Source organism: Channa argus, chromosome 10 (genome assembly GCF_033026475.1).
Source record: "Channa argus isolate prfri chromosome 10, Channa argus male v1.0, whole genome shotgun sequence".
Classification (NCBI taxonomy): Eukaryota; Metazoa; Chordata; class Actinopteri; order Anabantiformes; family Channidae; genus Channa; species Channa argus.
Genome location: NC_090206.1, coordinates 9,445,109 through 9,467,441, shown reverse-complemented (window position 1 = coordinate 9,467,441; position 22,333 = coordinate 9,445,109). Strand labels below are relative to the sequence as shown.

At 38.2% G+C, this 22,333-nt stretch overlaps 2 protein-coding genes across 2 annotated transcripts; one reads left to right on the top strand and one right to left on the bottom strand.

Moving 5' to 3' along the window:
• Positions 1 to 217: 217 nt before the first annotated feature.
• Positions 218 to 2,249, bottom strand: pin4 (protein (peptidylprolyl cis/trans isomerase) NIMA-interacting, 4 (parvulin)). The gene is made up of 4 exons (XM_067519568.1): positions 2,091 to 2,249; positions 1,796 to 1,863; positions 1,205 to 1,324; positions 218 to 688 (listed from the first exon to the last, which is right to left on the bottom strand). The coding sequence occupies exons 1-4, from the start codon at positions 2,125 to 2,127 to the stop codon at positions 530 to 532; spliced, it is 384 nt and encodes a 127-aa protein (XP_067375669.1). The 5' UTR covers positions 2,128 to 2,249; the 3' UTR covers positions 218 to 529.
• Positions 2,250 to 14,654: 12,405 nt separating this feature from the next.
• On the top strand, positions 14,655 to 21,543 carry LOC137134496 (D(1) dopamine receptor-like). Its single transcript, XM_067519412.1, has 2 exons — positions 14,655 to 14,988; positions 15,250 to 21,543. Exon 2 carries the CDS (start codon positions 15,583 to 15,585, stop codon positions 16,690 to 16,692), a length of 1,110 nt encoding a protein of 369 aa, XP_067375513.1. The 5' UTR covers positions 14,655 to 14,988; positions 15,250 to 15,582; the 3' UTR covers positions 16,693 to 21,543.
• Positions 21,544 to 22,333: the final 790 nt, after the last annotated feature.

Below are 22,333 nucleotides of genomic sequence, written 5' to 3'. Positions count from 1 at the left end.
TAGTTTACAGACTAACAGAATCAGTAACTCCACAGGTAAGTGAATGGTCATCAGAGTTGAAGGTTTTGATATTGTTGCAAATATTAGTTCTATTTCTTCAGTTTCAGAATAAGACAGCACTGTAATGACAACATATCCCTTTTCAAAACATTAGAAATAATTTTTCCACAACAACTTTCTCTGCCACTCTCATACACACAAAAATTAACTCTACATATTTTGTAAATCATCAGTGAAAATGCATTTATTTGGGCAGTTCTACAGACTTTATCAAACTGAAAATCAAGTGAGTTACGTGAATGTACATGTTAAGCTTATAAAAAGACAATCCTTCAGGTATTTTCACTGTGTGTGGACATTTAACAAAGTTAACCCTGCCACTACTTTACTCTGAGGTGACATGTTCTTGTTTTTAAGCTTTATGCCAAACACAAAAGCAAGCATTGCATGAAAAGGCAAAATCTGGAAATGAGTTTTATGTTAAACAGGAATTTTCATGTTATAATTTCCAGTGTCAGACCATGGAATTTTACTTTTTCCCCTCTACCATAATGATATGGTACCCAAACTTTGTCTTGACAGGAGGGTCTGTATAGACAGGTTTATCCATGGAGCTGACAGGTAGGGCAAACGCAGCATCCTGGAAAGGCCCAACCATTGATCCTCGGGTCATCCATCCCAAATCACCCTGTCATGGACAAAACAGATACATATTGCATGCACCTTGTCCTAATATGGGTATGAAGATAGAGAAGTATTCTATAATAATAATAATAATAGAAATTATTATCATTATTGTTTTTGTTAATTCCAACAAGTAAAAAGGCTTATCTCAACTTGACCAAAAAGAGTATTTTTCACATTAGCTGAGAGTGCACCAGTTTAAGTGTTGCTTTCAGGGGCAGTTGTGAATAGGAAGGGAAAAATCAATTTCTGATATCTATTCTCTTAAGTCTTTAAAAGTACACAGGAAAGAAATCGTTTACACTACATTAAGTGCGGAAAGGAGTATCCGGCTAAGCAAACTGCAGACCGTGCAATTAGTGGACAGGCAATTTAACCTCCTGAGCTAGAGCCACACTTAAAAGGGAAAACACAAACTCCAAAGATTTGAATGAACTAACACGAGCTAACAAAAATCATACAAATATATAAATTCAACAACGGACCAAAAACACACAGAATGATGAATGTCTGCTCTTACTCCTTGTCTGGCTTTGTCTTCACTGTATTGTGTTGCTACTTCACTGAAACGGACTCCAGCTTTCAACTTCTCCATTGCCTCCATGCATTTTCCGTGTTTTTCACAGAGAATATGTCGGACCTGGGGAAAAGCACATCATCAAAACACAGATAAGACATCTAGGAACTGTATTGTTATACTTAATAGACATGATAAGAGCCTCCCAATAGTATATCCTCTGTACATATGATGTAGATAACTGCCCAAAACTTTGGGATACTAGTGCTCCTGTCTGTGACTTAGCTCTCGTGTTTGTGAAGCTATTATGCTCATCCTGTAGCTCTGAAAATGTTTTAGGATTAAAACTGTTATCAATCATAAAAAGAAACTGATTTTAAGGTGACAACAGGCTGAAGTTGTTCTCAAGCAGAACACAGCAATGTGCGTGTCTATACATTAATCTTTTCGGTTACTTATAATCAATGTTCAAGTGAAAAATCCTCAGTCACCTACTCCACCACCCACTTAACAAAGGCTGTCAGGCTGTGGACCCAACAAATAAATCCTCTTTTGGTAGCATGGATGTGGGCTGCAAGGAAATGTAAATGTTACCTTCACAGCAGTGCCTCCTTTAGGTGCTTTTTCTTTCTTATCGGCATCTGCACCTCCTGAAGCAGCTCCTACACAGTGTCAAAGTTCAACTGTTAAACCAACTATTAATCCGCAACAAACAATTATATTTATAATATATTACGTATGAATATATAAATCCATAACTTATAAGGACTTGGACTGATAAGACATATTAAAGCACTACAGTTACAGCCACGGGCTAAATATGTGACCAAAGTTTAAGCTAAACGTACACAACGCACGACAAACCGTTGACACCTAATGGGCCACTAACCTTTAGCACCCTTGCCACCTTTACCCTTTGGTGGCATTTTGGAGTAGCGTTAAGTGAAATTGGGAGAATAAAGAGAAGAATGAAAACTATTAGCTTGCTTCCATGCTATGTTGTGATCGACATGCGCAGTAACCTGCGCCAGCGGTTCTTCGTTAATGGCTGATTACAGGCAGTGAACGTCCACACTGCCACCTAGTGTAAAATGTGCGACATGTAAAAGTACGGTTCCTCAGTATTATAGCCCTCTTCTATTTATTTCTATAAATAAGAACAAAGTGACCAGTACGTATCGTATTATATTGTCGACAGATTGCCTGTCATTTCTTTTTCATGTCACTAGCTCTGTTACAATGGAGGTTGTATATTTTATGATTTATTTTGCATGTGCATTAATAAACATTGGTCAAAAAATGTCTTAATCCCTGAACAGATGTCGTGCCATAATAACCATAAAGTAGATCAAATTAAAACTGTTTCGGAAAATGCAAAGTGAAAGCCCTAATAAATGTCTGAAGTATGCATTATTATTTAGTGCTGTGGAATATATTACAAGATAAATATGAAAATAAATAAGCTACTAACAATCCAGGCTTTCTTTTGTGAGACTGGGATGCTACACGGGGATAAAAAATAGTACATTTATGGAATGATATATTTCTTTGAAAACGTCGTTCTTAGCCTTTCACACCAGTCGGCCTAGCAGGTCTTTTAAACACCTTTATAGGATACGAATAACGCCCTCGTCTTTTCTCGACAATACGCCTCCAACTCACTGAGACTGAAAAACAAAACTAACCTTTACGATGTCGACTCTTCGGGTGAAAAGTATCAGGATTTTAACTGTGGTAGATTTTTTTTTTTTGTAACAAATCTTTATTCATAACAAACGGTTCCAATGCGTACCAATATAATACAAAGGTGTAACAAACAAACAAAAAATGCAAACTTTGAAAAGGCCCGGGGTGCATAGAGTCCATTAAGAAGTTCCGTGATCAATCAACTTTATCGGAAATCTTCATCGACATTCCACTGTCCACCAAATACAACATTATGTAAAATATATTAGTGTGTATATTGTGTATATGTATTTAATGTTCTTCTGAACAAATTGCATATCAATTTCAGATTTAGTTAAATTATACACAGTGAAAAAAAGTTTAAGGTAGATAGATTCTTTATGTATTTTACAAAAGTCACAAAAATAATCTATTACTTTAAATCTTACTACTCGATGTCAAGGCATCAGTATCGTGGTTACCACGGCAACTAGAACGTACACATAAGCTACATGTGTTTACAGCTGTCCTGTTTATCTCTTTGCTCCCAACCTCAACACTGTTTTTATACACAATGACAACAAAAGACAGAGGGGAATTCTCCAAGAGGCTGAAATCTTCAATAGTCAAATGCAGTGATGCCTTTCTGAACTCTGACGATGGCTTTATTTACATTGTGATGAACTATTATGATGATGGGACATTGGATGACAAAGAAAATGAGAGACAGAGGAATTTTTCAGTCCAGAGATTTGCCAGGATGTACTGTACAGCTCCAAGTGTGACATTTGGGCACTACAAATCTCCTCAGCCTGTTCTACAAGATCACCAACGGAGAGTACGATCCTGTCCCTGACATGTTCATTTCCTCTTTGATACAAAGCAATCTTTTTCTCAACCCAGAAAATAGGCCAATGGTTGACTGTATACTTAAGAGTGCCTACATGCAAGGTCACTGTTAAACCCAGGGTAACAACCTGGGACTGAAGTCAGAGGGGAGAGCAGTGACATTAATATAGAAATAAATAACACAGACATGGACAACACACTGGCCCCAAATGTTCTCAATCAGTCACACACATGGGCAGAGACAGAAAACAGTATTGAGGCCATTATCAGTGTTGTAGAGGATGAGGATCGTGGTGTGTTGTGTGCCAGAGAACAAAACTACAGCAACTTTCTCTACCCTAAGGATTTTCCTAAAGGAAAAAGTTTGTCATCTCTAGATGGACAGAGTGAATACTTGGGTTCGCCAATGAAGAGTTTTCTGGTAATATAGTGCTAGATATGTAGAGTGAAGTCCTTCTCAGAGTTTTCACTTGTGTAACAATACCACAAATGATAAAATATGCCGTTATCTAAAAGTTCTTCCTGAAAAAAAAAACAAAAAAAAATTTAAAAACAAAAAGGAAATGCAATCTGAATGCTCCTTTTTATGAAAGTTGAAAAAAAAACTTGAAGTGTTTTTTTTGCTGAAATAACTTGTATAATAGCATAAAAATCTTAAAAAGCATAAAAGAAGTTTGAACGGTGTTACTAGCTGAAAGTATGCAGAAGTAGTTAGGCAGCAAAAATGCACTGAAGATGGAAGCCAGAATGATAATAATAATAATAATAATAATAATAATAATAATAATAATAATAATAATAATAATAATAAAGTTTAGAATATCATTACTATGACTTCAGCAACTGTAGAATATAGACATATCAACAACAATGGGTAGCTAGTATCAAAGTATTATTTCTGATATTTTAAATTGTTGTGGAAACTTAAGTAATATAAAACTACCCCAAACATATATAATCCTCTGTCAGTCTTGACTTCATCAACTGAAGATTCTTATTAAAATGGAAAGGGAAATATCTTCTTATAAATGGCAGTATTATTTATGAATAACATTGGGTGCTTTAAAATGTTCTATCTGAAAAGAAACATTAAGTCAAAAGACAATGTTAACAAAATTAGAATTATTTCCTACAGTTTAATGTTCCTGCCATATTAAATCATAAAACTACTCTACCATTTATGCCATCAAAATACAGGAGGCTGTGTAGACAACTGCTGAAAACATTTGACAAGTACTCAACTACTCTGAAAACCGGTTACACATATAAATAATTTGCTTAGTAAAAATGCCTGATTTTCTTTCTTGTGGATTATCTTTGATTATCCTGAATTGTGGACTGTTGTTGAGGCAAAACAACCATTTTGAGATTCTATATAGATCTGTTAGGAGTAACTCAAGCAATCTCTGCAAGCTTTGAGTGCAATGACCATGTGATACTTTTTTTAACATGAATGTCTAAATATTGTTTTAGAAAATAAGGCCTGCAAAGTTGGTACCTTAGGTAACACATCTCTTCTTTCTCTCATACAATGTTCCCAGAGGACACCTCAGCGTTTGCAGTGCGGTTGTGCATGTGATGTAAATATTCCAGTTTCTTTGCGTCATAAACATTATGGTTGGTGGCATTGAGGAAAGCTAAAGCTACCTAATAAAGGAAAGATATGAATAGAAAATTTTTTTATTATGAAAATAAACATATATATGCATATATTTACTGTTTTATTGGATTCTTATCATAAAAAAGCAAGGAGCAAAAGGTTTTTTTATTTTTGAATAAAATGTATTGCTTCATGATAGGGGGCCTGGTGACTCAGTGGTAGAGCAGTGGGTTGGGATGCAGAAGGCCGTGGGTTAGAAGCCCATCCCAACAGGCATGGGCCCGCCACCAAGGGGCACCCTATTCCTGTGGCGACCCCTGAAGGGACAAGCTGGAAGCTGCTGATCTTAGATGTATTACCTCATGATATAAAAGCATTACGATTTTAACCAGTACTACTTACCAGTTTTTTTAATTTGGATTGAAAGTTTCTTCTTCAGATTGCATATCCTAATGTTTCATATTGTTTTCATTTTTTCTTATACCTACACCTAAAATGAAACTCCTCGTCTTCGTTTTTATCTTTGCCTCTTATTGAGATAAGAGCACAAAGCAAGACACGTTATGTGGTAATTGCAGCTCACCACAAAGATGTTTTGATAACATAATAATGCAAAATTAAAAACTGGGCATTTAACAAAATGTTCACCTGTAAAACTGTGAAATTGGTTTGTCTAAGATTATGTATATACCAAACATTAGTTCTCAAAGGTCAAAGGTCATTGTGACCTTACGTCTATACCATTCTCATCATCTAACGGCTGGAGGGAATTTTTATTACATGTGGCACAAACTTGCTTTTGCACAAACACTCGATGAACTGATTACAATCTGGACAGACATACATGTAAAATGCAACTTGACTGTTGCCCAAGGCCTGCTACCACAAGGTGGTAATTCAGATTCCATTTGTGGCGACGGAATCTTTGGCCAATGTACTTTATTTTGGTTAGAAACCACAAAACCCAATTTAAGAATAACTGGTTTGGCCTTTGGTTTTTCTTTTAACAGATTTGTTTGTTAAATGGAGTGTTCTATTTAAAGCAACTATACACACATTATCAGATCCGAACCCCTAATGCAACTACAGTTTGAACGAAAACCTGTTTTTTGTTCTTTCATTAACAAAATATCAATTTCCCAGAAAAAAATGTTATTGTACTCTTCTCACACATGCACAGTCACGGTACTTTGTGACACACCAGACAGGTAAGGTGTGACACAGACTTTACAAGAATTCTATTTTCTCATAAACACATTTATAGTCCTGCATTTTCGGTGTATATATACTGGTAAGTTAGGGTTCGCATTTGCCAAGTTCAAGTTTAAGGCTGTCACAACGGAAATTTAAGATTCACATTTTATCAACACGCCATCTCTCATGAGCTGACCAAAGATTTCCCATACTTGTTGTCAGCAGTCTCATGTTCACCCACATTACATTTACTAGCAACACAAAATATAAGCCCCACTCCGAGAGCTCACTCATACACACATTCATTTTTCCATACGCTGTTACTGCACACATCGCTGTGATGATGTTTTCCTTCGTAAAGTTCTACAGCCCAAACGGGCAAACCAGGTGCAGTGTTTTCCAGATGAACAGAAAGTCCAACCACATACAACGTCAATCATGCATTTGTGATGGGGATGTTCCTGGGCAATATTTGTCCACAGCCATTGCCATGGATAGGTCACTGAACAGTCCCAAACACTGACGAAGCCTGTAAACTCGAGTTTCGGTGGGATATGACAGGAGAGGTTCCGCCAAAAATTTTCACCTGGAAGGTGTCGGAACAATGATGCCATTGGGACACCTCTCATGTCATTGTTTTTTTTTTTTTTTTTTTTTTTTTTTTTTACCATTTTGCGAATTTCCTTCAGTGCAAAGATTCCCCTGGGTGTGCAAAAGAACAGTGATGTTCCCATCAGCCCTCCTCACATTAGCATCTGCACACTCATCTGACTTCTGATCGACTGATGGTGTTAGAGACAAAGCATCACAGTAACTTCCATGATGACAGCTGCAAAAATGTTGCAACCACACTGACACAGAAGATACAGTGTGAGTCATGCATTTACATGTCCATGGAGATCTAAAAGATATTACAGGTAACATTTAGGAGAAATGCATTAGGTAGATTATTCATTATTCTTAATTAAGAAACAGGGTAATGTTCAACTCAAGCTGTGGTTTATTTATCACAGCAACCCTCAGAATGACCCATCCTGACCTTGTTTTCAATTTAGTGCAATACTAATGACAAAGAGGAGGGTTTGAGTTAAAATGTGTTTAATTCACATTATGTTTTAACTTTCATAGTTTATGAAATGAATGACAGCATTTTCTGTATGGCACCGTCTGGCTTCTTTCTTATCTCCTGTAAGAGACCACATTTTGGGTTTCACTGAAACAGGTTTTTTGTTTGTTTTAAGTCTTGAAGTTTCTCCCTCAGTTTGGTCTATTTAATGCTAATGTTTGTTTCATTCTAACATGATCACAAGGACACACTACCACGCTGATATATGGCAGTTATAATATTTAATAAGAATGCCATAATATTATTATTATTTGCCAAAATATATCCTCTTACTGAACTTGTGTAATTTGCATTATTCTTTTGCTACTACAAATACATTTTCCTAATTTAATTTTATTGAAAAAGTACCTAAAAAGCCCCCTCCCACCACAATGTGAGGAGGCTGCCAAAGTGTGTCTACCTAGTGAACCACCATATCCACCCACTATAGACTCTCTTCAGGTGTGCAGAGATGAATCAGAGGGCAGAATTTCCTTCTTCAGTTTAGTCTGTCTTTTTTTTCTATGTCCAATCAGTACACGGTGATTGTTTGAAAGCATGCATTTAATACATCCACTAAATTTTTGTGTCTTATCCCGACCTACGATGGCGTCATTTTTACCTTACCTATGAGTTTGGCTTAAAGCACTTCTAATCTCAGCTGTGGTCAACAAGCAAACTATATAAAGTTATTTGGTTTGAATCAAGTCAGGTCAAGAACTAAAAGCTATTATGTTTTGCTGTGGATGTGAGCTAAAATCTCCTTCCTTCTGGAGATATTGGTTAGCAAAGACCAATGGCCTTCTATTCCAGCAGGCCTGAAACTGACAGTGATATTTTGAGCATGTTAACCTTTTCTGTCCTAGTTTCAGGATGCCATTCTTAGTATTCAGTCGGAGAATAATGTAAAGAGAATTCTGTTGAAGTCCTACGCAAATATAGGTTTGGTTTATATTTTTATGTTACTGTTACTATACTTTCTGCCCAGCATCATTTAAAATTTGAACAGAGTTTGACTCTACGAGGAAAGTTTCTATAAGCTCATATTGACACGTGATGACATACATGAGCATGACATCAACCTAACTTAAAGAAGCAGCATATGTGGGCTTGTATGAATGTTGAGTTAAACAGACATGCTGATTGTGACAAGATTACAACAGAAATGTACATTTCTGACATTTCTGAGTATCAGGTTTAGATACAGAAGGCCACGGGATCGAATCTCATCCCAACCAGCCACCAAGGGCCACATTGGTGCCGATCCTGAGCCGGGATAAAAAAAGAAATAAGTGAAAGGGCTGTGACAGGAAGGGCATCCAGTGTAAAAACTCATGTCAAATCAATGTGTGGAACAAGTTCTGCAGTGGCGACCCCTGGAGGGACAAGCTGAAAGCCACTGATCTGATCTGACAGTGTGACTCCTGCCATGGCAATGAAAGAGTTCAGTGGGCAGTTTTATGTTATTATCATTGTTAAAAGATTGGGAACAGAACACAGGCACACTCACACTTGTCTTTCTATGACTGCAAGAAGACTTTGACATGTTGCATTTCTTACCCTAGTTTTTACTAAAGCTCTAATCCTAACCAAATCCTAATAATAACATTAACCATATAACCTAGACTTAACCCTCCAACAGCCCTTAATAATTGTGCGGACCGGCCAAAATATGCTCACCTGCAGAAGACTTCATTAGACTCACCTTGCACAGTGTGAAAAGCAGTAAACTCACACAGATGTTTAGTTTGACAGCCTAAAGTCACATCAATGGGACCTCATGGTCATATAATTGTGTGAAGTGTCAATGTCATTTTTCTTTCGTGCCAGGAGAAAGATATTAAAAAACATTGTGTCTACGGACAGCATGCAGTGCCAGAGGATCGTGACGCCCTAGCGACCTAGCTGGAGGCAAGTGAAACACATGGTAAACAGGTAAGGTCTACATCATTTCCTTTTAGTCAGCAATGAATGGCACTATTAAGTGTATATTGTATGTCATGGCCTATGTGAGTTTGTTGTTAGCAGACAAAATAAAAAGTAATAAATATTAGAGTTTCCTTATCTTATTTTCAAAGCTTCATTCATCTCAGTTTTAATGTGTAACAATGTATGAGACATACAAATACGTATAACACATGAATTTGTCTACAAACACCAGTTCAAATGAAGAAGCAAAGCATATTGCACATTTTCACCTGATCCAAAAATATTAATTCAAGTAACAATAGTCACACACTGAACATATACTTAGTTTTGTGGAACTTTCTCAGTTCAGTCTAGTGGGATTCTCCCCTCAGACCTCCGTCTGTAACATACAAATTCAGCCTAGAAACAATTACGTAATAGTCTAAAACAATACATTTTGCATTTTTTTCTGACCACAGAAACTGAGTCATGAAGAGGATGATGTAGGGAAAGCAAAAGGGTTGTCCATCTGTTACATTCACATTTTCCATTTTACTCAGATAACGCATTACAGTTTGTTCTCAATGATGCTTCGTCACAGTAATTTGTAATAATTTTAGTAGCAAATAAGTATAGTATTCACTTAATTAATTGCCTCCAGTATTGACTCGTGAATAAAAAATGAACTTTGAAAAGTTTAGCAGAAACTACACCCACTTTCCTACCACAGTGAGTCCAGGCTATGAACGAGAGTGCAACTGATCACTGAATATTTATAGATTACATCGTCACTTCTTTCTTTAAGTGCGAAAAACGACAGGGGTTTCATGACACTTGTGTGTGTGTGTGTTTGTATGTCTTCGTATTTGTGAGTCTGTGTTTGTGTGTATGTCTGCGTATTTGTGTGTGTGTGTGTGTGGTTGTATGTCTGTGTGTGTGTCTGTGCATGTGTGTGTGTGTTTGACAGAGAGTGTAAGGTGTCCTGTTCTGGATAAAAAAAGCTGACATTTTCTACTATAACATAGACTATAATGCAATAGGATACTTGTAAACCTAACTTTAAAATTAAACACTCAGTGACATTATGAGTATCTTACTTTTACTGTAATTATTGTGTAGTATAATATAATTAGGTAGATATACTATGTTATTTACCCTCCCATGTACACACACACACACACACACACACACACACACACACACACACACTGTGTTATACTGGTAGTTTAATTCTTTCATTCATTTATTTACTATTATAATATTGTCTTATATTTAGTGCTACTGTCGCTGTTGGTGTGAATTAATTTTAACTGCTGTCTTTATGTAAGTAATTTCTTTTGGGATGAATAAAGTGATGGCTGATATCTTACAGGGCTATTTTCAGATATTTTATTGATCTAAATCACACGGGTGTGTTAATTTTTGCCGAGACAAAGAAACAAAGTTCCCTTAGGTCCTCACTGACATGTTATTATGAGACGAAGATTGCTTTGTTACAGTATATAGTGAAACATGATAGTTAGAAGTCCTTTATAACACGTGATGAAAATACCTTCTAGCATTGGTCTCCCAATATTTTGCCAGAAAGAGAAACTTCAAAACTTTGAAATGGCCTAGTCTGCGCCAACATGCATATCACGTTACATTATAAAATTTGCAGAATGTGCATTTCCAGGTAGGTGTATATTGCTGTCATCAGTGACTTCCTTTTCCTTGCAGACCTCTTTATAAAAAGATTGGGCAGACACTGATCATTATCAGTATCTCACAAGACTACAACAAGACGCTGTTAAGAAAGTAAGACAGAGCGTAAGAGAGAGACAACGCTGCAGTGATGAAGTTCCTCTTTGCCTTTTTTGTCCTGTTGCCTCTCTGCAACAGCATGCGCATAGGCATGAACTTGAGTAAGGAGATTAAAAGTGCACTGACGAAACTCCAAGAAAATAAAGTCCCCCCCCCGTCTGTAAGTATGATGCACTGATATTATTATTGCAGTCTAACATTATTTTATTTTCATTACAGGTCATGTATTGGTTTTCACATACTTTGCTCACAGTAACTGTTAATATCTTAGTAATAGTCACCTAGTGACAAATGAAATAACTATATTAATATTCTATTCCTATAAAAACAGGTGGATGTTCCATCACGAGAAATGCAGAATAACGCTGTAAGTATTTTATATTTGCATTATCTGCTGTCTGAATGGTCAACGCTTGGCATTGGTACTCTTCTTGTTGAGCTCAGACATATGATATCCTAATGTGCCTTGTCAATTTTTTCTTGCAGCTTTACTGTGAGGGTGTTTTTATCAAGCACCTGTATCAGCTTCTTGAGAAAGTCAAAGGGCATTCATCCTCCAAAAACATTGAAGGACTTATGGAAATCCTGCAAAAAATGAAATTTCCTGGAGAGGATGGGATAAATGTAAGTGTCATTTTGTGACTGATTTGATGAGAATTTGTCTGCTTAATCGCTGCCGTGTTGGTAGCAGGTATCCAGCTAAATCCAAACCTTTTCTGTTCCTTTTTCAGGTCCACCGTTGCCGAATGACCAAGAGTTCGATGCCTTTTAAGCAGTACAGTTATTTCCTCATGAAACTAAACAGCATGAGACCCATTACCTCGACTCCCAGGACCTGAAGGGGACCTTCAGTTGTTTCTGACTGTAGGCTTGTTTTAATGGTTTCACTTAAAAAAAATATAGACATGACCAGTGAATGTATTTGGTAGACATTTTACAGTTTTTATTTCCAAAAATGAAATTTGTGTATTTAATAGTATAATTTATGCATATTTATTTTACAATGTATTTATTTATTTATTTATTTATCTAATTAATTAATGAATAACTTATATGAAACTACGTATTTTCTCAGACATGTCATGAGTTCAACTAAATGGATACTTTAACAGAATATTCACAATATTATTTCCTTCGAGAAATATTGGGCTGCTGATGTGAAATAAATGAACTACTTTCATAATTTCTTCTGAATTGTAAATGTGTTTTGAAGTCTGTTTGGACAACATTTCTTTCACACTTTTGAAATTTGATTTTTGGTCTTAGTACCAGACAGTACCTGTAAAGCAGACAGCTACAAATTGTGTGGGCTACATAGAAATAAAGCACCAAAACAGGCCAAGGGAGGGGAAGAGGAAGTGCTGATATAGGAGCGGACACAATTAGAAAACACTCAAAGTCCCCCACCCCCTGTTTGAGGCTCTCTGTGAAAGTATGAAGTGGAGTGAAACACAAATGTCAGGCACGAATTAAAGTGAATGACTATCACTTGTATCAGTTCTACCCATCAGGTGAGCAGGATGACTTGTAATGTGTGCATGCCAATGCACCACCACACAGACATGAACATGTCAACACGCAGGGCTACACACACACGCACACACACACATATACACACACACAGTAACAGCAGTGAACCACAGTATGTGGCCTGAGGTTTTAGTTCACTTTAGTTCAGCATTTACTGCTGTCTTTACAGCTGTCTTACTTATAACTTCTGTGTTCTGTGAGTCACGGGGCACTTTTCACACTACATAATACAAGAAACAATTAGTATTTTTATGATATGAACCTCTTTTCTAGAAGCTTTTTAGCAAATTTGAATCCTTTTCAGCTCACGTCTCTAGCCACATGATTGACAGGTGAAAAATTATTGCAGATGAGACTTTCTGCTCTCATGCGTTAGTCACTTCTTACTATTCGAACATTGCAGTCATTCTGTGACTCACTATGTTGTTACAAAAAGTCAGATTCAGAGGTTTGGCAATGTCTGGAAAGCAGATTTACCTTTGAACACAGAAGACCAGCAGAGGTGGAGAGAGATGCTCTGAAGTGGACCCACAATGCACTGCAGGTTGCCTGTCTACCTGTGGTCTCACCACTGACCTTTGAACCTGCCTAGCTGCCAGGTCTTTGATGTCCCTGTAGCAAGGCATCATTCAGAAGCTGAGCCACAAAAAAGCCCCAGGGAAAAGGAAGGAACATAGACTTAATGAAAGAAAGAAGAACATGAGACCGTACAAAGAAGAACTAACAAAATGATCTTTGAATAATTTGCAGATTTTGTGAAATTTAAAAGATGTTTTGGAGGGAGATGGAGAGCAGAGCATGCTAACCAATTTGCTGACACGTTACATGTTTAAGAAAGTAAAAAAATAAAAAATCGAATTTTGAGGTATTGTAAATTGTTAACAATTGATTAATATCAGTTTGTCCTAATTTAATAATTGAATACTGCCTTTTGGCTGTCAGTATCTATCTATCAGTAAAACTAAACTTATGTTTGGTAAGATATAGTTTATCTTTACAGTTATTTTCTTACTTATTTTCTTTCTTTAATCGTGTATTATTCATTTATTTTTGCTCAGCTGCATCTTTCTGAATGTCTTATGAGTGGATGTCTGAGGGGAAAAGGTGAAGCCTGTTATTTTTGTTCTGTCAGAGGACTTATATCTATGTTAGGTGACAGCTGGCATGTCACAAATGTTTTCTACATTCCATGGTGCTCAGCAAGAGCCGAGCTTGACCTGAAAAAAATCATCTAGAGGTGTATGTTGTCAGATAATACCAGGATTTATTACAAGCAGCACACAATCTATCAGTGAGAGCAGCGAGAAATCCTGTGACGTTGCTCTGCACATGAAACTGTGCAGAGGTGGGTGAAAAATCCTTCCTCTTAAAGTCATCTCCATTCTGTCAGTAAACCTGTCATTCATAAAATCCGTTGTACATTAATAAAAATCTTGACCAAACGTTTAATCACTTGTGTGTTCTTCTCCTTTTTCATTTGTTTCATCTGCTTGATTTTAAGTGAAGTAACAGTTATCTTTCTCCATTAGGTGGCCTCAGTAACCCACTGCCCTGTATGTTTGGCCCTTGTCCCGATGCTGTTTTATAATCTTTCATAAGGATTATAGTTTACAAAAACACACAATGAAATACCCACCGATTTGTTCACATGAAGCCATTCATGTGTGCTCTTACCTGCTGCATCACAATAATATGTGTGTGTGTATGCGTGTGTGTGTGTGTGTGAGAGAGAGAGAGAGAGAGTGCGGTCAAAGTCACGTGCTTTCATTCCTACTTCACTTTCTCTTGAATGGGACAACGTCAGAGCGTCGGTGTGAGCAGCCCGGGCGCACAGATTCCGGGATCTGGCCACAGACGCGCGCCGTGGCTGCAGGAGGATGCAGCAAGAGTGACATTTGAATCCTGTTGTGTGTGTGTGTGTGTGTGTATTATTTACTTGTGGTCAACAGTCAGCTAGGAGGAGCCCATCTAGGATATAATCGGAGTGGTTTGGAGGCTGTTTTGCTCCGCATGGAGGCTGAATGCGCATTGGATGTAGTTTTGGCGGTGAAGTTGTTCTGGAAGCGTTGCAACATTTAAACTGAAATATAAAGTCAAGCTTGAGCTCGTCTCTGTGTGTCAGAGGTGATTATGGTAAGATAAAAATTAAATTTAAATTAAAAACCCATTTGGGGAATATTTTGCACGCTGTGAGGTGTTGATTAGAGTCCTTGATGGGAAACGAGAACATTCTGCTCATTTATACATTATAAATATACATTCATAGGCCGTTGCAATGGTTACAAGTATATTTTTACATAATCAAGAAATCAAAGTAAATGTTTGTTCTAAAACTATTACCTCTATATGCATACAGATATAAAGTGTTATATAATTACTTTCTTTTATCCACAGGGCTGCAGATGACTTGTTGGGGACATACAAAAAGGACACATCTAAGAGCTTCAGTCATTTCTCTTAAGACACTTTCCATCTTAAGTTACCACTATCTCTTCACCACTGCAGTTCACATGATGTGTCAAACCCAATTTACAAAGTCAGGGGGCAAGTCCTGCTCAGAGAGGGTTCACTCCAAACATCATCATCATATAGCAGAAGATACAATGATGGGGGTTTTCTGCAAGGCTGCAGCTCTGGATCCTCATATCTTCTAACCCAGTGAATATAATGTAGCAGAACTCTTCACTATGACTTAGAAAACACTCCCCAGGCCACACATGTTCAGGAATGGATCTTACCAACTTCACAACTGTCATCGACAATGGGTTTTTGGATGAGGCGCCATCGAGTCGTGTTATTACCGGCTGTTTCCTCTCACTGCTCATTCTAACCACCTTGCTGGGAAACACTCTGGTTTGCGCAGCTGTGACCAAATTTCGACATCTGCGCTCTAAAGTGACTAACTTTTTTGTGATTTCTCTGGCTGTGTCCGACCTCTTGGTTGCCATCTTGGTAATGCCCTGGAAGGCGGTGACTGAGATTGCTGGCTTCTGGCCCTTTGGCTCCTTCTGTGACACCTGGGTGGCTTTTGACATTATGTGTTCCACGGCATCCATTTTGAACCTCTGTGTGATAAGCTTGGACCGTTACTGGGCCATCTCTAGTCCCTTTCGCTACGAAAGAAAGATGACACCCAGAGTGGCATTTGTAATGATCAGCGGGGCCTGGACACTGTCTGTCCTAATTTCCTTTATCCCTGTTCAGCTCAACTGGCACAAGGCCCAAAGTAAACCTTACACTCTTCTCACTGGGTCCTCAGGATTAAACACTACATCATACGCCATCCCAGAGAACTGTGACTCAAGCCTAAACAGGACCTACGCCATCTCGACATCTCTTATTAGCTTTTATATCCCTGTGGCCATCATGCTGGCCACCTACACCCAAATATATCGCATCGCTCACAGACAGATCAGGAGGATTTCTGCTCTCGAGCGAGCTGCTGAAAGTGCCAAGAACAGACACGACAGTATGAGTGGAGGGTCCAGTATCGCTGAGTCTGAGAGCTCTTTCAAAATGACGTTCAAGAGGGAGACCAAGGTACTGAAGACACTGTCTGTGATCATGGGGGTGTTTGTGTGCTGCTGGCTTCCATTCTTCATCCTTAACTGCATGGTGCCCTTCTGTGAGCAGCCGAGCGGAGGGGAGGCGTTCCCCTGCATCAGCCCCACCACATTTGACGTGTTTGTGTGGTTCGGCTGGGCTAATTCCTCCCTCAACCCCATCATCTATGCCTTCAATGCAGATTTCCGTAAGGCCTTCTCCGTCCTACTGGGCTGCCATAGACTGTATCCAGGAGGCCCTAACATAGAGACGGTCAGTCTAAACAAGAAATGACTCATGAATCTCTCACAGCACTGACTCATCCTTAATGCTAGGAGTACAACTGTTCCTGTTGAGGCCGGTCTGATCGGCTTTAAATGAGGACGCTGCTCTCTCTGCTAACTCTTAGTGTGACTGAAGGATACGGTGACCCTATATGTACCCGTGTTTACATAAGGCAAGTGGCCCGCCTGTGTGCAGACTGAGCTTGCCGTGTTCACCGTGTCTTGAAGCTCCTGAAAGAGGACAGGGGATTTGGGGGATTTAGACTCTCCGCTGCTGTGCCAGGGAGCTGGGAGCACAGCGGTGATGACACGCCCCTGGGATAGATAATCCCATGACTGGGCAGCACACACCCTAATACTGTCAGACACTGCTCTCTTCAATACCATCACACACACGTGCACAGACACAAACAATGTCAAAACATTCGGCTCTAAATACATCGTAACACCCAGCATCCACAATGCACACAGAAACACTATTACTCATTGTGATTCCTGCAGTGAACTAAATCATTAGATGAACATGCACATTTGTCCACCCTTACTTTGGAGGGGACAGGTATGCAGACATGACAAATGCAGCTTGTCAAACTGCTGCCTATGTCTCACTGCTGTTATGGTTTCAGAATTGTTATTGATATCATATTCATATGTCAAAGCATTACTTTAAACCAAATTTACTCAACTGGCGCCTCATGAATTACTTATTTTTAATTTCTTATAAGTGTTTTACGTATGAGTGTCTCACATTACTTTGTGAGGGCTGTATTTTTTATTTTATCTTTTTTACAGCTGATAACCTTTTTAAAGAGAAGGCGAAGACCTGAGCCAATGTTTTGCATTGATTGTCCTGCTGTGAAACTTTGAAACAGTGTATCTGTGTCTGAGTAAACTAGCTTTAAAGCTGAATTATTTAGGGACAGACTTGATTTATAACAATTTGCATCACATTTTTATAATTTCATTAGTGTTGCTATCAATAATGATAAAACTGTAATCACCAGAGTTGCTGACATGTGTGGGCGCTGACAGCACCACAGTGAAATTTAACAGGATGAGAAACACGATCAGATAAGCTATAAAGCAGCCTGTTGTTCAGCCTACATTTTGGAGGTACTTTATTTGGACGGGGAAGTGAGCACACTAAACATGTAACTAACAATGCTTGATGGCACAAAATTAATTCAAACAAATATATAGTTGGAATTAAAAATTCATAAACCAATCCCGAACTATGTTGTAAAATAAACTTTGCATTCATTTGAAGCCTCTGCCTTTTGTGAACAGATAAAGTTGCTGTAATGTGTCAGAAATTCACAAAGTCAAAATACCTATTGCTATATGCTATTTTTATACAAAAAAAATGGGGCCAATTTTGCACTGTGTTTGCAGATCTCAGAATACACAGATTCACATTTTGCAAATTACGCTATGACAAAAAGTTGTTCCTCACATAACCGACAGTGTGCAACTCATAACAGGATCACTCGTCTCTGCTCCTCCCAGCTTTCCCTCTTCCTGTTTTCATATAGCTTTACTTTCTGCTAGGCTCTGTGCAGCCCTTAAGGTAGTCATTATTATCAAGTTCAGTATCAAACCAGCTAATCAAGAAGAAATAATTGTTATTCTCTGAGTGCTCAGAAGGTTGAGCCTTAAAAAAAATGCTTTTATAGTAAAAATCTCTGAACTGCTCCAAGTGTGTTACGTGAGTCTATGTCACAGGAGGCTGCCAACAAATCTCTTCCCATTAATATTAGTGTTAGAGTATTTTTTATTCCAGAAAACATGAAAACGTTGCACACAGTAACTTTAACAAAGTAGTATTGCTCTTCTAATGGAATCGTGACTGATAAAAATTCTGGAATTTATGCTATAAAGCAAAGTATACAGTAACATTTTAGCATAAAAACAGAGAACTTCGTGCACTTTATTTATTTATTTATTTAAAGGTATATTAGGTAGCCTTATCGAGTGAGCATTGATGACACACAAGCTGTCGATGTGTGTGTGTGTTTGGCTAAAAACAGCTTCTTAAATGAAGTTGTTGAGCTCTGAACATTGCACACATGTTAACAGCATAAGCCATCTAAAGAAAGAGTTTTCAGTCATGTGGAAGCATTTATTGATACAAAAGAAAAAAAACTGTTTAGTCCATTTTAATGAAATTTGTCATATGGAGTGTGTGTGGCCGGATGTTCAGCTTTGACCTCCACACATCAAACTTCCTAAAGCATATTTCACACCAGAGTCTAAAGAAGAAAACCTTTCTGGACCAGCTGTGTCTCATATCTGAAATGTCACTCTTGCATAACTCTGGTGCTCGTGTGTGTTAAGCCCCGTGATGTATTGCCATGATTGGTAAAGTGAAAGGGCCAGTCTGGATGTGTGAATAGCCTCGAATAATAAAATTGACCAATCACTGTGGTGACTCTTTATCCCCACTGCTTTGTTTCCTTCATTCATTGGATTCAAGTTGTTTTGCACCATCAAATGATTGACTGAACTCTTGAAACAAATCTGGGTCGTTCAAGATACAAGGTTAAAGAGATGGTAATAATTTTCAGAAGGTTAAGATTGCACATTCTATTCAGATACATGAATGTTGAGGGAAATCAGAAACGTGGAGGGAGAACAGAGCAGTGACAAGGATGTGTGATAGATTTTCTTTTTGCTTAATATTTACCCATAGATCTGCCTTCTGCTTCATAAATTAAATATTAGATAAAAGTTGAATTCAGCATTTTGTCATTGTTTAATGAACATGTTTCTAATCACCGAATTTCAGTGTAAAACATTTGCTTTGTATTGCCAGATAAAGTGAGAACCGATACATAAATGTCATAAAGCTCATGCTCATTAGAAAATTGAAAAACTGTAAATACTGTGTTAAGTCTTGCTTTCTTTCTCTTGCACACACACACACCCACTCACACCCACTCACACACACTCACACACACTCACACACACACACACACGCACACACACACACAGTCCTTTAAAGCTTGCTTTCTCTGGGCCCTGGACTGTTCCTAGCTTTGTGAAACCTCCTCAAGCGTGCCACAAGAAGGGAACAGCAATTAATTTGAGTGACATCATTCAGAGTGATGGGTGAGGTGGCGATAAGACAGGGTGTGTGCATGTGTGCTTGAATATGTGTTTGGTGCAGCACTACTGTCACCTGCTCCAGCGCCCAACCCAGAGTCCCTGCAAAGTCACGCGCACTCTGTAAATATGCAAAATTCATTTCCTTTTGCAGGTGTTTTTTTTTTTCCTCCAGTGGAGCTTGTAATAGTCTCAAAGTGAGACTGTCTTAGATTGGCACATCTGAGAAGTGATGCTAGATGTGGGAACTTCAGATGATGGTAATGACTGGCCCTGGGGAAATGATTTACTGAGACAGGGAGAGAGAAAGAAAGGGGCAAGGAGACAGACAGAGTCTTATGTAAGTATCAAGCAATGGCAACTTTTTAAAGGAACTTCTGTAAATAACCTACAACTATCACCAAAGTCAGACTGCTGTCTATGTGTGGTCACAGGCTGTTTGCATATGTGCAGCAATGCCTGGCCTGGCCATGTGATTTTTAATTTAGTCAGTGATTTCCTTGTCGCCCTCTCACTTCAGCAGGCATCTTGGGGAATTCAAATGCAATTAAACAGTTTGCTAGCATTTGTATTACTCTCCATGAAATATGTAGTACTCACGATTGGCAGAGCCGTAATAATTACACCTCAGCTTTATGCCTTTTTAATACTACACAAAACACCAAGATAAAAATAATCGAGTGACTGGGTCTGTGATTTCAGCCAAACTGCATCAACACATACAGGAATGCAGACAGATGTGAATGCACTTTTCATGTCATACTGTTTGTGCGTGTGTGTTCACTAAACAGGTACAGGTATATGTTCAACTGATGGAGAAGAGATCAGCACAGCACTTACACCTCAGCCACTACTGAAAGGCACAAACATTTGTTAATTTCAGGGTTGGGGGAAGTTTTCTCTGTAAACAGTGGAATAAATTCCAAATATATGTAAAAAGTTATCTGATCTAAGCAATTTGGGCCAAAGCTTCAAAAATAGATATGGGCCTCTGCCAGAAATTGCCTTCCACATCTTTTGACATTTAGTGTTTGTCGTCCATTTCTCTCTCTCATTCACTCTTCTTCTCTATTTTTCTTTCTTATCACACACCCCAACACTCTTTTCTGTTTATTGTTTGTGCTGCGGGCCACTAGCAGTGCCTTGTTGCCATTCGTCACTCCAACTGGCTCCAGTGGAGAGGACAGGCCCTCTGACCCGACCACTGGGAAAGGAGCAAGGGAACTTAGATAAAGGGAGAATCACAGAGAGGAGAGCAGAGAAATATGATTATCACACAGGGCGAAGAGAGGGCACAACAGCTAGGGATGAGCAACCACAAGTTTTATTACCAAGAGTTAGATGAAAAGCTCAATGCCACTCAAGAATAGGGGAAACAGTGAGACTGGATCAACAGTAACAAAATCTGCCTGTTAGAACCTCTAAAGTTCATTTATTTAACATGCTATATCTTTTGTGTTAGTCTGAATCAACATGTAAAATAGGAGTAAGCTGTTGCAGTTGGGTTATGCATGTGCTTAATTTTTTGTTATTTTTGGATTATCCTGTGAGTTCATGGTCACCACAGCGGATCATTTGTCCGCATGTTGATTTGGCACAGTTTTTATGCCGGATGCCCTTCCTCCAGGGACATTTCGACATGTGGTAGCTTGAGGACACTTTTCTGACTTTGCTTTGATGTTTTCTCCTTGACTTAGATTTTTGCTGCCTTGTACCTCACTTGTAAGTCGCTTTGAATAAAAGCATCGGCTAAATCACTAAATGTAAATGTGCTTAATAAAAATAATATTAACTTCTCTTCTTCTCTTAATTAACTTCTCTTAATTTAAAAGATTTAATAAAACAAGCAACCTTAGTGATATTTTCCAACGTCTGGACAAAGTCAGGCTAGCTGTTTCCTTTATGCTTAACAAAACTAACTATTTCCTGGCACTAGGTTAAATTTTAACAGATAAAACATTTCTTAAAATGTTAAATTATTCCTTTAATATGTTAACAACACTGATCAACAATATTGTCATACCTCTTAAAATTACATTCAATTGTTTTTTATAGTGGCTGTACAATGTTGTTCCACTACAATGGGTTAGTTAAACATGTAGACTACACTACAAATCACTCCCATTGTGCTTTGGTGTAGGCATGAGTTTACTGGAAAGTAAAACACAGTTCTGCAAAAAAAAAAAACAGGTCCTGTGACGATGATGTTAATGATGGTGAAGAGCACTGATTAACATGTTGCTCTAAAATTCTCCATAGGTGCTGAGGTGAAGTAACTACGAACATAATTATCATAGTAATAAAACCATTCAGTCACTCTTGTGTTAACACATCTGCATTTATTATATTGCTTATTCAATCAGGCCCCCATCTGTCAGTGGCAGGAAGTAAGAATGAATGAAAGCAAGAAATTATCTTAATTAACACAAGCAGAACAAAAGCAGCAGGCTTCCTTATAAGACGAACACAGCAGCTGTTCAGTAAACATCCTCAGTGATCCATTTATCTAACTACTAATTTAACATCTCACTACACTCTAAAAATCTGAT